Source organism: Rhododendron vialii, chromosome 8a (assembly GCF_030253575.1).
Source record: "Rhododendron vialii isolate Sample 1 chromosome 8a, ASM3025357v1".
In the NCBI taxonomy this organism is placed as follows: Eukaryota; Viridiplantae; Streptophyta; class Magnoliopsida; order Ericales; family Ericaceae; genus Rhododendron; species Rhododendron vialii.
Window position 1 is genome coordinate 23,068,728 of NC_080564.1, and position 17,080 is coordinate 23,085,807.

General features: G+C 38.4%; 2 protein-coding genes and 1 long non-coding RNA gene across 3 annotated transcripts; 1 reads left to right on the forward strand and 2 right to left on the reverse strand.

The window, feature by feature from the left end:
- Nucleotides 1-210: 210 nt before the first annotated feature.
- On the reverse strand, nt 211-15,381 carry LOC131299148 (uncharacterized). Its single transcript, XM_058324744.1, has 3 exons — nt 15,239-15,381; nt 817-876; nt 211-735 (listed from the first exon to the last, which is right to left on the reverse strand). Exon 3 carries the CDS (start codon nt 718-720, stop codon nt 367-369), a length of 354 nt encoding a protein of 117 aa, XP_058180727.1. The 5' UTR covers nt 721-735; nt 817-876; nt 15,239-15,381; the 3' UTR covers nt 211-366.
- LOC131299149 (uncharacterized) lies at nt 4,921-11,642 on the reverse strand. Its single transcript, XR_009190638.1, has 3 exons — nt 11,133-11,642; nt 6,353-6,481; nt 4,921-5,926 (listed from the first exon to the last, which is right to left on the reverse strand). It is a non-coding gene; the product is annotated as an uncharacterized LOC131299149 (long non-coding RNA).
- Nucleotides 11,806-13,818, forward strand: LOC131299147 (RNA pseudouridine synthase 2, chloroplastic-like). Its single transcript, XM_058324743.1, has 3 exons — nt 11,806-12,683; nt 13,124-13,387; nt 13,494-13,818. Exons 1-3 carry the CDS (start codon nt 12,549-12,551, stop codon nt 13,521-13,523), a joined length of 429 nt encoding a protein of 142 aa, XP_058180726.1. The 5' UTR covers nt 11,806-12,548; the 3' UTR covers nt 13,524-13,818.
- Nucleotides 15,382-17,080: the final 1,699 nt, after the last annotated feature.

The window sequence follows — 17,080 nt, forward strand, 5'->3', positions numbered from 1 at the left end:
ATAAATTACAATCTAGCACATTGCAAACTTGCAACATTCATAGTGTTTTGCTCTTTTTTCTGTTGCTATTGCTGACTACAGTTAATTGATATACTGTGATGTCGGGTTAGATCGAAAGCAAAGGAAACTCTGTCGAATTTTTCAGAAAATACCCTGAGACATATCTTTCAAGATACGATATGGACACGACAAGACATGTTTGATTACCATAAATTGCATTCATCAAATATAACAAATTGCAACCTTGCAACATTCACAGGTTCAACAAAAGTTGTCGTAATGCTAATACTAATACAGATTCATCAATGTTAAGACCAATAAAAATAACAATACATATTCATCATTTCCATTAAACAAACAAGTGAACTATTCCCCATCATTATTTGTTACATTCAACATATCTGTGAAACTTTGTCGTCCTTCACATCCATGCCCTTGAGTTTGCAGTAAACTTGGTTCTTGTCCCCCCCAATATTGACTTTGGTCTTCCAAAAAACTTGATTGTCCTCCTCCCCAAACTTGATTGCCCGCAATAGTTGATTGACCTCTCCAAACTTGACCATTGAATAAGCTTTGTGAACTTGGAAAAGAAAGTCTAAATTGGTTCAAGCTTGTTCCGGTTGGGCAAAAAGTTGGCGAAAATGGAAAGATGATTCCGCCTTGTGTCATATGTGCTTGCATATTATGGGGCATCATGTTTGGCCACCTTGAATGCCCCATATAGCTTGGGTTACCCTGCCCAACAATAAAGAACGATTATCAATATCTTTAACATGAAAAGATTGTGCAATTAAATATAAAGTTCCTTATATGTACATTTATTACACTCTCTAGTATCCCGAACCCATGGCAATGCCCTATATGGCTTGGGTTACCCTGCCCTACAATAAAGAACGATTATCAATATCTTTTACATGAAGAATGAGATTGTGCAATTAAAAATAAAGTTTCTAATATGTACATTTACTACACTCTCTTGTGTACCGAACCTATAGCCAACCGCAATCTTCTCAACCTCCTAAAATTAGCCAATAATATTAGAATTACACATGCATCGAATAGATCTATATGTCAATATTAACTAGAAAGTTGCTGTTGGGAAAAAAAAAACTAGTAAGTAACAAATAATAAAGAATTTATATCTTGGCATTTTTATTGGATAACGTCTTTTTTTTGTTTCTCTTTTCTTCTTCACTGCTTTTTCTACAGCACTTCACTTCCTTTTGCACGGTGGCCTCCCTTTTCGTTGAAAACCTTCCGGGTCAAGTATGTTTGTGCTCTGTTTGGAAGGTATAACCCCATCTCCAAGTGAAATGGAATTAATACGAGTACCCGTGTCATCACCAAGTGAAACCACATTACTTTCACAAATGACCGAAGCTTCCATCAACTCTCGTTTTAGCTTGCATACCTTGTCATCACCATGTTATACTTCTCTTGAGAATCTTCTACTAAAGTGACAACCTCATTAAAGAGATTGCACATGTTGTCATGCCGATGCGCTTCAATTGACATTAAGGACTTATCATAACTGATCCGAATTTTAGTGTGGACCCTTTTCATATTTTTGCACCATCTTCTGAAGACATACATGTTAGGCACTCTTTCAACTCTCATTTGACTCCACACCATGAGTTGATGCCTACAAACCATTCATTTGAACTCAAACAATCGACAATTACAATGTGCTTCATTGGTTTCAGCATTGAAATCAACAATAAATAGCACTTGAATTCTCTCTCCCTTCTTCTTCTCCATATGTAACCCACTCTTTTACCTCATATTCAGACACACTTTCTTGTATTTTACTACAAGAACACTCAAGTCTGCCGAAAAATTCGTCATGAAACTCTCTAACCTTGTCATTTGTGTAAACACTTTGAAATTGCTTCTCTAAGTCACTTTGAGTTATTAACGGGATGTGAGTTTGCCAACTTTTCACATCTTCTTGTTTTTCACTCTCCACTTTGTTCGCCAATGCATTTTCATATTGCTCTACAAATTGTTTCAAGATCTTCTTTGAATTTATGTAACCATCAAAATATGAATTCATACTCTCGCTTCTTTGTGTAAATGACATTTCCGCCCAAAAACAATCATTCACATAAGCAGGAATCCATCGTTTCTTCTCCAGATACAACCCCTGTAACAATGTGTTAGTTTGAAGCTCATACTTTGTGATGAACCTATTCCAAGCATCCTCAAATTGTTGTACTGTCAATGTATTCCATATTGCCATGCACATACACAAACTAATTTTCTCATAGTCATTGTACCCATTCAACTTTTCGGGCAACTTTTTCATAATATGCCATATGCACCATCGATGTCGGGTGTCAGGGAATACATTTTCTACAGCATTCTTCATGGCCATATACTGGTCAGTAATCATTACTTTCGGAGCACAACCCCACATGCATATCCTCCAAGTCTCAAATAACCATGAAAATGACTCTGTGTCTTCATGAGAAATGAGTCCACATCCCAATAAAATCGACTGACCATGATGGTTCACGCCTACAAATGGAGCAAAAGGCATGTTATACTTGGTAATTGTTTACCAAGTACGTTGTGTCAAATGTCACAACATCACCAAACTCCTTACAAACTGCCCTACTCCTTGCATCAGCCCAAAATACATTCCTTAGTCGACCCTTTTCATTCAAATCCATTGCAAAAAAGAAGTCAGAATTGTTGACCTTCATTCTCATGAAATAATGATGCATCGCTTCAGCATCTCCTTCCACAAGTCGTAAACGTTGAACTTTGTCCAAATGATTTCGGCAATCTTTCTTTAGATATGGAAGCTTATCAGAACCTCCAGCCACTATCTGAAGTGAGTCATAAGTATTGTATACTCTGATCCCGGCTTGATCATTTAATTCAAGTTTTCTTTTTACATGTTCATCTAGTACCCTGTTTCACTTGAAATACCTTGCCTTTGCCAGGCTCTGTTCATGATTGTGCTCCAAAACAACATGACTTAACCTTCACTTTCCATCCGGGTGTATCACAACATTAACGTGAGTTGGACACTCAATTTTTATTTGTGGCCATGGTTTGACACTACAACAAATATGGGCTTTTATTGCATTAAGTTATAGCGTTTTTTCATCTATGCTATAAAAGAGGAGTTATTATAGCGTTCCCCATTCAAAAACAGGGAAACGCTCCCTCTGAAACTCGCGCTTGTAAAATTATTAGCGTTTCATTAAAGGAGAACAGCGTTCCGCGAGATCTTTAGGCGCCAATCCTTGCCGCCCTAGGTCACCAAAAATTCCAATCGCCTCCGCCAAAATCAGAGGTGCCAGATCTCCCAATCACTTCGTGCGAACTGGAGCTTGATATCTCAAGCATTGCGAACTGGTTTTGCTCTTTAATGGATCAATTTCTCTTGTCCTAGGGCTTCAATCGGGCACACCAGGTTTGTTCCTCTCTCGCTCTCTCTCTCTCTCTCTCTCTCTCTCTCTCTGTATTTGATCTAAGACCTAGCTTGTGCACGTTTGGATCTGGGACTAATTTTTATCACGAGGATATGATGTAGCCAAACACATTGCAGCGCCTCACGGAATACGTGTTCCGTCTTGAGCACTAATCTGATTTTAGGAATGCGGAATATGATAATTTTGAGTACTAATTTTGCTTTAGCAGTTGCTGGTGTTGAAATCGGGTAGTTACTGGTACTGCATAAGGGCTGCATGTGTTGTTGATTCCACAGTTTTTTTATTGTTCAAATGTTTGCATTTTCTGGAGATTTTTTTGGGTGTTTATGGTGCAAAGGGTTTCCAGCCATGGCTCATTATGGACTTTGTCCAATTAACTAGCTCTTCCCAAATTGGTATCCACCCCCTCAAAAATCAGATTGTTTCTTGCTTTTCCAAACAGATCATGTGGGAAAAAAAATAAAATTACAAGGTGATTGTAGCAAGCATAGCATAGCATTCCACATCAGCTTAATGTAGAATGTATTAGCCTACTCGTTAGTTGGTTGAATGGACTAGGATGGAATGAAATTAAAGTTCAATTTGGACTGGTTTTATGGGTGGGTGTCTTGACACCTTTCTCCCTACAGTTATTAAGGTAAAAGGCATATAAGGCATATAACATTGAATTAGTCATGTTTCAGATTAAAAAAATAGTATATAGCCTATGTTTCATTACTCTATCGTGAACATTGACTTGTTCAACCTTTTAAGTTATTTATAGGTCATAAGAAATGGATAAGAGTTGGATGATGATAAAACATAGGTGGTCAAGTAATTCTAGCATATCAGAAAGGGTTGGTGAGTTTCGCATTTTCTTGGAAAATCCTTGTTCCATTACAATACTATTACATTGAGCACAATCCACACAAGAATAGAAGATGAAGTTTACGATCTTAATTAACAACATACATCATCTAGGTCACGTATTCTCACCTGAAGGCACATGGAAGTTTAACAGAAAGGGACATGAAAAAGTTTGACAAGTTTCACAAAGTATGGAAGCATCTGTTAGGCCTGCTGATTATCGATCGAACAGTCATGATGACATTTTCTTCTTGATTCATGTTGTGTTTAGTTTGCGCACGCACAAATATGGACATGTATGTTTCCTTAACCGTCCGATACATGTGGACGTTTAATGAGTAGTACTGGCCTCGGTCACTTGTGCATTGGACGGTTCAGGACACATCTGTGTGCAGATCTCTATGCACTTTCTCTGCATGTAGCATTGCTCGATTGTAGTTGCATACGCTTGAGTAACCGAGGCTAGTTATGTGTCCTATAGTGGTAAAAGTTGTGTCTGGTCTATTCTCTGATCAAGAAGGATTACTATCGTGAATTGTTACTTTCAATATTTTTTAAGCACACTATGGATATCGTAATGATCAGTCGCTAGTCATGGAAAAGGGAGGAAACGCTCCCGCCTAGAATAATTATGACTTTCCATAGCATTAATTAATAGCATTTTTTTAGGAATGCTGTGATAGAGAACCAATAATAATGTTTTGTGATAAGAAGGGAGGAAATGCTCGCGCCTAGAATACCATAGCATTTCATTAATGTCTTCAACAGCGTTCCACCCCTAAATTATAGGCGCCAACCATTGCTGAAAATTCTGATCGGCTCCGCCAAAGTTGTAGGTGCTAGATTTCTCATATTTCTCTTAAATGTCTTCGTCCAAACTGGTATAGATTTCTGTATTTGTTCGAAACACCAGTTGGCCGCCATGGATCGATCTCTAGTTATTCCAGGGCGTTAATCTTGAGTTGCAGTTTTGATCCTTGTTCTGTATTTCTCGTGTCTTTCATCGATCATTCTTCTTTCTCATTCCGTAGTCGGAGAAGAATCAGAGTCATATTGGGACAGATTGCTTTGGCTGAAGCAAAACAACTATTTTGGAGAGTCCTCACCAAGTTTGATTTGATTTTTTCCTTAATTCTTGCCCAAATACAAGGCTATGGTTTTTATTTGATTTTCTCCTCATCGGAAGATTTTGCCCAAATACAAGGCTAGGGTTTTGATTTTCATATTCGTGCGTGACATGCTTTTTACGCTGAAAAGAATTAACAACAGATTCATTACCCTCCATTCGCATTACTTCTGCGATTTATCAAACTGAAACACCAACATCTCCTCCCCCTACTTGAACCACCCATTTTCAGCTTAAACGGAAGGCAAAAAAAGACTTGTATGAGCATGGAAAGGCTGAAAATGAGGATTTTTATTTTCAACTTTAATAGTCTTTTAAAGCACTTCTTTGTTTTTTTGGTTATTTCTATTACAAATTGCTCAATGGTACTAATCCATGTATTCAAGAAAGTGGAAGGTAATGGCCACAATAACCAAATGCACCTCTGATACTTGACCATCTGTGCTACAAAATATTCCCTAATGTTTGTCTTTCAAGGCATTTTGCTTGCAACTTATTGGAACTCATTAACCTGATGAACCCACAAAAAGGGTAGGTCAATTGCAGGCATACATACTAAGGCTGAAGTTGGCCTAATGATTCCAAATGATTTATTATTGTGTTTTCTAGACTTTTTTAAGATTTTGCTGTGAATTTCTTGCTTTTACAGTTCTCTTTTCTGTATATTTTTTTGTGTGTGGAAGTTTTGGTCAAAAGTTCACTAAATGCGTGAATAAGCTATGTATTGAAAAGACAAGTTAAGGCAACCCACACTCACCGTAAGTGTGGATGAAGAAAAACCAGAGCAGCATATCATATTTCAGAGCAGCATATTGTTAGTTATCAAACACTATTCATGTTATTGTTGATGGTTGGGTTTTACAGTTAGAAAGAATTTTTCCTTTCATTTTTGCCTAATAAGCTTCATTTCCGTTTTCTACTTACATTTACTGATTACCTTTCATTCCACTGGGCACCTATCAGGTTGCCTTACAATGTAGATCTGATCTCCAGCCATGTTGTACATGTCCTGATTCCGATACCATGACCATAGGGCATGGGTTTCGTTCTTCACCTGCCACAAAAACTGTAACGCCCCGAATTTTGGGTACGTTAAAAAGACATTTTATTGATAACATCAAATGGAGTCTGGCTCTTATTACAACAAATACTCCCATAAGAGTTCAATATTTACACAAATGGAGGGGGGTTCTAAGGTTCCTAACTACAGCTCCTCCTTCTTCTCCATTCTTGCCAGCTCCTCAGCTTCAAAAGCCTCCACGGTGATCTGCTTACCCTGATTATCTACAAAATCTAACACATTATACCAGCGTCACCACTGATATAATATGTCAGGGTCACCAAAAAGGCAACACCGTGAGCTACAAAGCTCAGCAGAGTAATCCCATACCCGCTAACCCATAACTTATAAACAAAGCTATAATACAACATCAATTTCCACATGATAATTATATACACAGTTAATCAATGACACATCCACATTCATTAATCATCTATCGTTGGTGTCCAAGATTTCCTGGTTTCTCCTACGCGACTCATCGTAGACTGTGTCAACAATTTCATTTACAAATATCAACCTTTCAAAAACCATTTGTTTAACACAAAAACATTTGCATTGGCTCCGTACCGCGGATAACCAAGCTACACACCCAACCTTTTTAAAATCATTTGCATTGGCTCCGTACCGCGGATAACCAAGCTACACACCCAACCTTGGTTCCGCCGCGCCGGGTTCCCAAGTATCCTCACAATGGTTCCGCCGCGCCGGGTTCCCATTGGCACACAAAAATATTTGCATTGGCTCCGTACCGCAGATAACCAAGCTACACACCCAACCTTGGTTCCGCCGCGCCGGGTTCCCAAGTATCCTCACAATGGTTCCGCCACGCCGGGTTCCCATTGGCACACAAAAATATTTGCATTGGCTCCGTACCGCGGATAACCAAGCTACACACCTAACCTTGGTTCCGCCGCGCCGGGTTCCCAAGTATCCTCACAATGGTTCCGCCGCGCCGGGTTCCCATTGGCACAAGAATATTTGCATTGGCTCTGTACCGCGGATAACTAAGCTATACCTCACCATGGTTCCGCCGCTCCGGGTTCCCATGGGAACGCACACATTTCAAAACCCTCGGTTCCGCCGCTCCGGGTTCCCGAGTATCCCACAATGGTTCCGCCGCTCCGGGTTTTCGAAAATTGAAAACATTTTGAAAACACGTCTTTTACACACGCACACAACTCACATAATGCCACCCAAAACCGGTCATTATGTAGTTTCAAAAATATTTCCTTCCTCGGAAAACATTTCCTTTTATTAACCACACCCTAGGTGTCATGTTTCTACTTTCTCGGTTCTCGTGTCTCGTTTACATACGAAGACTCCGCGGTAGGACAAACGTAAGCAAGAAACATACTAACAAGATCATCCAATTCTATATTACTTATCACGCTCAATTACTACTTATAGCATAACGCCACATATACGGACGCCTTTGGAGTGTATCACTTATGCTTTATTCAAAGCACAACGCCACATGTACGGACGTCTTTGGAGTGAAATCACTTATGCTTTATCACACCACAATTAATACAAGCAACTCATATATGCATTAATCATCTTAAAGATCAAAATACAAATACTTATAAACAAACGATAAGTTCTATCTTTCGAATCCGTTAAGGATAATCTACTTTCTATCATACGGTTCTATACGTAGAGTTAGGGGCAAGGGGTTCTACCTTACTTCTTGGCGGTAGTCGGCTACGGAAGGTACGTCGGTGGTTGGGCGGAGTAACTTCCTACGGTAGGCCTCCGGTAGCTTCGAAAGAGAAAGGTTTCTCTCGAAACTTCTACTTGACTAACACTACTCTACTTTATGGATCGAAGGGTGGTCGAGTGGCGGTTTAGTGGCGGCTTAGGTTGAGTTTCTTGAAGAACTCAAGAAGAACTCAAGAACATGAAGAACAAAAGAAAGAACAAAGAAAGAACATAATTTTTCTAGAGAGAGAAGTTGCTAGGTGAAGGTGTGAGTTGAATGAGAAACATGGGGTGCTATTTATAGGCAAAAATCTTGGCTCTCCCCCTCTCTCTATGGCCGGCCCTCTCTCTCTCTAAATCCTCCATGGATTTGCTCCATTAAGTCATCAAATCACTTCACATGTCAAGCCATGCCTTGTCCAATCCAAATCTTAGGTGCAAGGCTATGTAATCAACTAAGATCTTAGGCTTTTTAGGTGAATCTAAGTAATTATAATCTAGGTTTAGCTTGTAGTCAAGGTCTAAGGCTAATAAAGGCTAGGATTGTGTCATAAAGGTCCATCATAGGTTGTCATTAGGCAAAATAGACTTAGGCCTAATAAGGTAGCTTGCAAGGCTAGGTTTAGTCCTTGGATTTGATCTTTGGGAGATTTGTTGGAAGAAAGGGGACAATGGTACAAGATTTGGGAACTAAACAATCCTAGAAGTACAATGGGGGAGTTATGTTTGGTTAGGAGAAAGATTCACCCATGGACTTGAAAGATGTAGGAAGTTATGGAAGATCAAGGAAAGTACAATCCCATCTTCTTCTCTCCTTCCTCCTCTCTCTCTCTTTCTCTGTCTCTCTCTCTCTCCCTAGTACACACACACACACACACACACATATATATATATATATATATGCATATAATCAAGAAAGAATAAATACAAAGTACAAGATCTTTCCAAATCCAAAAACCAATAAACAAAAATCCAATTAGGCACATGTTGATTTAAATAAATAAACTAGTGTACAAAGTACTCTAGGAAGATCAACTCCCCAATAAATTAAACCAATTGGGTACAAAACCCCAATATAAAATAATAACAAAGTACTTAGGAGAATATTAGGCCTTACAGGCTACTAAGGCTACTAAGTACTTTAATAATAAAATAACGTGTACTTTATCACATGGGCAATTTAGGAAAAATGACTAGTTGAAAGAATTGTAGGGGGATGAAAACAATTGACGCTTCGGATCAACTGGATTGCAACGGCTTATTCGTGCCTCTTCACCGGAACCCTAGCTCGACGTCTGAACCCTAATCTGCAAAATAGATAGGGGGTGAGTGCACCTTTGCCTCTCGTGGCAAAGGCCCTCCGATGCCTTTGTTAGTATCACGTACTAGAAAACTCAGCCCTAATTATCAGTAGGAAAGCAATAATAATGCAACGTATTGCGTACCTTTTTCCTCTAGGTTTACCTCATATTAATAGATTTATGGATGCTTGCTGTCCAAGCATCCTTGTTGCCATAGGAATCCTAACTCGTATAGGAAACCCAGGATATCAAGGAGTCTTGTTTCCTTTAACAGTTTATGGAAAAGAGTCTTTTTAGGATTCTTTTCCATTAAGAGCCGAACATCCCATACTCGTTGGGTATCTTTCTCAGATCCTATATTCTTGGGATCTTTATCCCTATATGAGACATGACTATTCTGGAATCTTCCAGAGTATTCTCTCTGCTCCTACTCTCGATTGGAGTTCCATCTTTGTTCGGCCGTCTCATAGCCGAACAGACGGCTTGGACCAATTACCTCACATGTAACTGGTCCTTGAGCCCGTACAACCTTCCTGGACCATTGACTTCTCATGTCACTGGTCCATATTGCCGAACACTTGTTTAGCATGATGACTGTCCTGTCTATATTCAAACTATGGTCCCACGTACCATTTATTCGGATATCGATTGCATTGCTTTCAACCCGTGATCACTCGTATCACGTGCTAGGTTCTTTACATCATCTGTTCGGCTGTATCATAACCGAACAGTCTATTTATAGCCATGACTTCTCATATCACTGGTCCATATCGCTGTTCACCGAACTGCTCGGCGATAAGTCCAGTCGTATTTACCACGTGTTCCTAAACATCACGTGTTCGGTAACTAAATGTATCTGCTCGGGAATACCTCCCTACAAGAATAACTCTATTACCCAATGGATAATAAATACCCTAACTTTTATTATCCAATGGACAATAATAACTAATGAACTTTTTATAATAAAATAATCAAAAAGTACTTTAAAGCAATTATAAAAGTCTATTCAAATACTTTTGCTCAAAACCCTTTTAATAGTTCCCCTAACTTTTATTGTCCAAAGGACAAAGAATAAAATCAAATTAATAAAAGGAACTAAATAAGTAATTTTCTAGGGTTGAAAAGGTTGACTAGTCAAATCAACTTTATTGGAAGGTTCTCTAGTCACATCGGTACTTTATTTGGTCAAAAGACTTTATTACCCAAGGGTTACTAACTTCCCTAGCGGTTATTACCCAATAGATAATAATTCCCCTTGCGGTTAATAACCAATGGGCAAAAGAGTACAAGTACCTTTTATTTTAAAATAGGATTTTGAAAGAATACATGTACTTTGATTTAAATAATAAAATGTTTTATTGTCCAATGTACAAAAAATTACCCTAACCATTATGGACCAATGGATAAAGGTAAAAGTTTCAAAAGGTCCAAAAGGTTCATCTAGTAGCTAGGTGAGTCGGTTGCTCGGTTCCCCCAAGTAGTCGGTTAGAAACTAACTTACTTGGTCAAGTAGGGTTTCTAGTCGAGACCAAAATTTTAACTACGATGAAAATTAACAAGAAATCATATAACCACTCAAGAGAAAATAAGTAATTCAAATAAAATTCAAATATTTAATGAAATTTTTATTGACCAAAATTTAGAGTCGTTACAAAAACATTGCCAGTTTCAAATTCTAGCATTGACATGGCCAGATATGAAGTACTGGATGAATATGAGTTACCATTGCAAGGAGGCAGAATAATGATCACTTAGTACCTCAAGATCAGATAGGTTAAGCCACCCAAATGCAACTATAGTTTAAGTGAAAGTATTTCATATTCTAAAAGTCTATGGCTTGCCCGTGCCCGTGTCTCAAGTTAAATAGGTCAATAACTCTTGATTTCGGTTCTAGGGTTTACTCCAATTTGGTTGGTGAAATGTGGATTTGTGATTCATGGCCCCAGAAAATACTTTAGATCTATTTTTCGTAGTTTAAGTTGTGTATGTATATCGTGCCCCATTAGTTTTAATCTTGATTGTTCAATGTTCTAGTTTTTTCATCTTGCATCCATGCTAGAAGAAGCCAGTTGGTTTTTAATGTTCATTCTTTCTTGGGCCATGTATGAAACATAGTTGGTTTATATCTTAAATGATTTCTTGTTCTAGAGTTGTGATTTGTGTGGTAGATTTTGGGGTTTATAATTCATGGGTTCAGATACATTCGTAGAGATTACATGGGTTTATCTATTTGTAGATACTATGTATTTCCCTAGTCTGCTAGGTACCTTATACCAGTTTCCATCCAAGGAATTCTTGATTTCATTATGGGGTGATTGTGTAAGTGGGTTAGTGGAAAAAGTATCTAGTCCTCTCTCACATGAATCAAGTGGGTTCTTCTCTTTCACCGAAGTATTCCACCAGGAGAGTTTCTGCTCCCGATGGATGTTGCCCTTCGCCCTCCTGTCTTTGCATTCAAGTAAGAGACACCCAAAATTGTGTAACAGGGCACTTTTGTAGAGAATTGAAAACTTTAGGCATGTGTAACAGGCCAAATGTGACCATAATGACGTCATACTTGGGTTGATTTTGGGGAACTTCAACTGTAATTTTTTTTTGCTTTTGGCACTATTTACTCTCTGCAGATTTTGGGAGTTGTTTCCCCCTATTGCAGTACCCAACCCACACTTATCCTTTTTCTTCTTCCCACTCGTTCTAATTTGCAGCAAGTAGATCATAAGTAAAAACTCGTATCTTTGCATCAGTAGAGTTCAAGGTAATGCTCTCTCTACTTAGATATGTGTTGTCTATTAGAACCTTGTCCCTTGTCACATGCCCCCGGTGGGCACATGCTCCCTCCACTAGCTAGCTAGTTCACTGACTCCTAGCTGTGTTTGACTCAACCAGTTATTGTTTATAAATCTGAATTCTGTGTTTAAAAGGTGTTCATTCAGGGTCAATGCGAATTTAGAAGATTGATGGCAAATAAGCCAATATTAACTTACTGATGACAAAGTTCTATTTTTGAAATGATTTTGGGTGTTTTAGCACGTTCCTCGTGACTTGATAGACTTTTTATTTAGCAGGTTTCACACATGGTCAGAGATGGGGATGAAGTTGAGTGCACTATATCAGAGTTGCAACCTCTAAAGGCTGAACCAGAAGATATACCTTTGGATATTGTCCATGAAGACGAGCACGTGCTAGTTGTTAACAAACCTGCACACATGGTAAAGAGTCTAATCCTGTTTGATATCCATAGTTAATGTTCAATGATTTGTTGCAACTCATTTTTCTTCATTATGAAAGGAAATTAGTACCAAAATAACATCTAAAAGCATAGATCGTTTTTTGTTTGTCATGCAATGAAATGCCATGATTTTAGTAAGTTAGATTATTATATATGGAGGGTCGACACTAATCCATCAGCTCAAACCTGCAACCTCATTCTTGTTAACCACTCACAACGGTTAAGAACACTTGGGCTTAGCCAAGGATCGCTGAAAATGCAGTAACCAAGTGCTAAATTTTAATTTGTGGGCTTGACTTGATTAGGTGTTTGTGGTTCATTTATATTGATATACAAACCAACAGTAAGTGGTTACTGTTTTTCCTTCTTGTTGGACCTTTCATCCTTCATTTTAACACATTAAGCGATCTTTTTATGCAGGTTGTTCATACAGCACCTGGCAATGCAACTGGAACTCTTGTTAAGGAATTCTTCACCATTGCAGTCTTTCCACATTTGCGTTTCCTAATCAAGAAGTACTGTCCGATCGAGATGGAGGAAATTTCTGACGATGGGTTTAGTTGCTTTTCCCCTGGTCATAGTGGTGATGAAGATGTAAGTTCTGCCATATTTGCGGCATCAGTTCGCCTAGGAATTGTCCATAGACTAGATAAAGGCGCCAGTGGATTGCTTCTTGTTGCAAAGGTGAGTTTTGCCCCCTGCTAAATGCCCACTATCCTTGGTCACCAAAATGAACTTTTGGGATATAAAATGGCTTATTAATTGGAAACCCTTTGGAAGCTGATGGCAGGATGAGCAATTCTCATTCTCACTTAGCTGAACAATTCAAGCAACACACAATCCACCGAGTATACATCAGCCTACCATGTGGAGTGCCCTCCCCACTATCAGGATTGCTCGAATGACATTTCAACAAGCTTACAGTATAGGAAATTTTCAAGTAAAGAACTCAATATGCTGGTTAGCTTGTCCATGGCTACCTTTGGAAACATGGACATCTTGGTACTATATGAATTCATTGTAATTTTTGCAACCCTTTCATGTAATTTGTGTTTTTCGGGTTGTTTCCAAAGTTGTAATGAATACTTGCCCCATTGAATGAATTTGTTTAATTACATTGTCAACATTGAAGTTTTAGATTACAATTGGTGTTGAATATAATAAAAAATAATATTAAATGAGTGGTGCAATAATAAATACGCTATTAAAAAAATCTCAAAATTAGCATGCAAAAAATCTAATAAAAGTAATCTAAACATAGCATTCTAAAAATGCTATTGAAAGTTCTTCTAAGACAGCGTTCAAAAAACGCTATTGAAAGTTTATCTAAGACAGCGTTCAAAAAACGCTATTAAAAGGTCGTATACCATAGCGCGCAATGAACGCTATTAAAAGTCCTGACTTTTTAATAACATCGGCTAATACAGCGTTCTTAAAAACGCTATCTATAACATTCAATAGCGTTTTTCAAATGCTATAAAATGTAAATTTTGTTGTAGTGTGACCGGGTTACTTGTTCTCACCTTTGCCTTTCCAGCAAGGCAACATTCAAACCCTACATGCCTCAAATTTCCATTTCTTCCCTTTCTCGATGATCTTTTCGCAACAGCAAGCCCTTTTCTTTTGCATATTTTAAGTAATACAGATAAGCGGCCTCCAATGTGTCGAATGTCATTTCCTCCTTCGGTTCTTCAGCTTTATCTTCACAATTTTCTATTTCCTCATTTCCATCCTCGAAAGTTTTTATCTCATCACAGTCTTTACTCGAAGGACCACACCATACCTCTTCTTCGTGTTCACTATCTCCACTCCACACCTCTTGTTCTCCACACTCTTTGTTTGGAGGCAGTGTCAATGGAACAGACTCTGATGACATCATCTAGTAGTTCAGAAACAAAGGAAACAAATAAATAGTCAATGAGCGAGTAAACTCACTCGAACACCCGGTAACTACAAAAAAAAAATAGTTCCTTTACAGATTTATGCATCTCCAAAAAGCCTCCAAAATAATTCAATAAGTACCACATAATTAGCGAAACAGATACAAAGCCTGTATATAGGACTCCTATATACAGTATGGGTTGATTAATTTTTTATATGGCAAATTTAATTAAGATTAATTATTTTCATGCCACATTGTCAGCCCAAAAATAAAACTGAATGATGAAAAGCAGAGAAATTCTATGCAACTTAGCTACAAAGAAGACCCAAATGGAGAACAAATAAGGCCCAGATGATCCGATTCAAAAAATTAGTAATAAGACTATCCTAGAATTTTCACCATTTTCTGTTTAAGAACAATCCTCTTGCTTCTCTTATTCCAAGTAGCAAACTTTAAAGAAAAACTGATTATACGTTAGTTATTCGGTTTTAGAGGCCTGGGCATATCATTTACTTAATCTGTTTTAGAACCCTAATTTTTTTTCAAAAAATCTCCAATATAGCGGGAGAAAGATAGAGAGCGAGCATCGTGAGAGAGAGAGAGAGAGAGAGAGAGAGAGAGAGAGAGAGAGAGAGAGAGAGAGAGAGAGAGACCTTGGTGGTGGTGGTCGTGAAAATCCGAGATTTTGAATTAGTCTGGTCCTTTCCTTGCCGGTAATGGTGGTTGCCAGAGGTGGATAGGGAGGGTCTCGTGGTGGTCAGCGGTGGGTTGGGTTGCCTGTGGTGTCCCCCTCCTCCCCCTCCCCTTCTTCTTCTTCTCTCGTTTTGTAGGTCGATTGATTTGGGGAATTGGGAGAGCGTGCGTTTATTTGATTTTGGATTTTGGATTTTCAATATTTTTTTTTTTTTGAGGGGGACCTCCCAAAACGACGTCGTTTTGGGAGGTAGTGGGTGAGGTAGTGAAAACAGGTAGTGTATAGAATTATACCCTAATTTAGCAAAAATAATAAATAAAAAACACTAAAAACTGAAGCTTCTAAAAAGTTAGGCTGAAGCGGCCAGTACTTTTCATGTGTCTCCCCTATCATGCATCTTATGCCCTCTTTCTTCTCTGAATTGGGGATGGTGCCGTGCAGTGGTGTGCGCAACATGGTGCTGTGCACCGCTCAGCCGTTGGATCGTGCATCCGACGACTCAGATCTCATATGGGCAATGAACGGCTCTCGATTGTTGGTTGCCGATATGAAATCCAAGCCGTCGAATGCCCGATCAGATGACTCGGAGGTGTGCAGCACGGTACTGTGCACCTCACTGCATAGCACTAACCCAAAAGTCCCTTTCTTCTCATCACCTCAAATCAAGCATCCGGTTCTCCAACTACTTGATGATGTTTGACAGCGACAGAATAAACTATGATGAAACTATATTCATACTTCAACACAGTGGCACAAAGGTCGTATAAAATCTCAAAATGACTGAGCATTCATCCAATCTCTCTTGAGTTTTTATTTAATTGAGTAAGGATCACGAAATATACACGTCTACACGTGAGGCGCCATGCTAGAAGGCTTCATGTTCTTGCTAATAGTCGCTATGGCCTTTACACTATCATTCGGTCTCTTTAAAATGCAACAAGATACCAATTTCAAGCTTAATGAAATTTTTTTGCCGTTCAAAAAAAAAAAAATGCAATCAGAGACTAGTAAAGTAGAACATATTACTTGAGTTCTCCAACAACCACAAAAATTGGTCAGAACACATAAAATTCATGTTTCACGATAAGTGTGTGGCACGCCATCACTAGCTTGTTACAGCCTGGTTTGGTTCCGACAAATAAAGAATGAGCAGAACACATATTCATGATTCACTTTGTTAGTTTATTCCTTTTTTTGACGCAGCGTAAAAGCGAAGAATAACTCACGCAATAAAGAACAACCAAAAGAATAAGAGATGCTCTCTCTTCTCAAGAAAGCTAGAATTTTATTAATCAACTGATTTGCCCTAAGGCTTACGGTGTTTATTTATAGGCTACTTGAACCTAAACATATTAGGAAATTAAAAGGTAATACTTCCTAACCAAACAAAACAATTACCAGAAAGAAGAAACTTCCTAAACCACAAGAAACTTCCTAATTAAAAGACACTACTCCCTCCGTTCCTTTTCAAGTGTCTTACTACGTAACTCCAACTTATTAAAAAGATATCATCATTATACGTTTCACATCAACTTTTTCCTCCACTTTCCCTCCTTATCCATCATCATTACACTTTTACTCACTAACTTTTTAAATGGAATCTACTTTTAGGGATAAAATAGACAATGCACCAACTTCTACCCGCTAACTTTATAAAATGGACACTTATTAAGGGACAACCCAAAATGAAATACTGGACTCTAAATAAGGGACGGAGGGAGTGGCAAATTAAATCCTTCCCATCATGGAATTAAAAGATACTAGCAAATCAGATTCTTTTTATCATGGAAAATATATGAAG

Coding starts and splice junctions, on each gene's coding strand:
- LOC131299148 (XM_058324744.1), bottom strand. CDS start 720: ATGGGGCATTCAAGGTGGCCAAACATGATGCCCCATAATATGCAAGCA.
- LOC131299147 (XM_058324743.1), top strand. CDS start 12,549: ATGGTCAGAGATGGGGATGAAGTTGAGTGCACTATATCAGAGTTGCAA. Junction 12,684..13,123: donor TTAACAAACCTGCACACATG/GTAAAGAGTCTA, acceptor CTTTTTATGCAG/GTTGTTCATACAGCACCTGG. Junction 13,388..13,493: donor GATTGCTTCTTGTTGCAAAG/GTGAGTTTTGCC, acceptor AGCTGATGGCAG/GATGAGCAATTCTCATTCTC.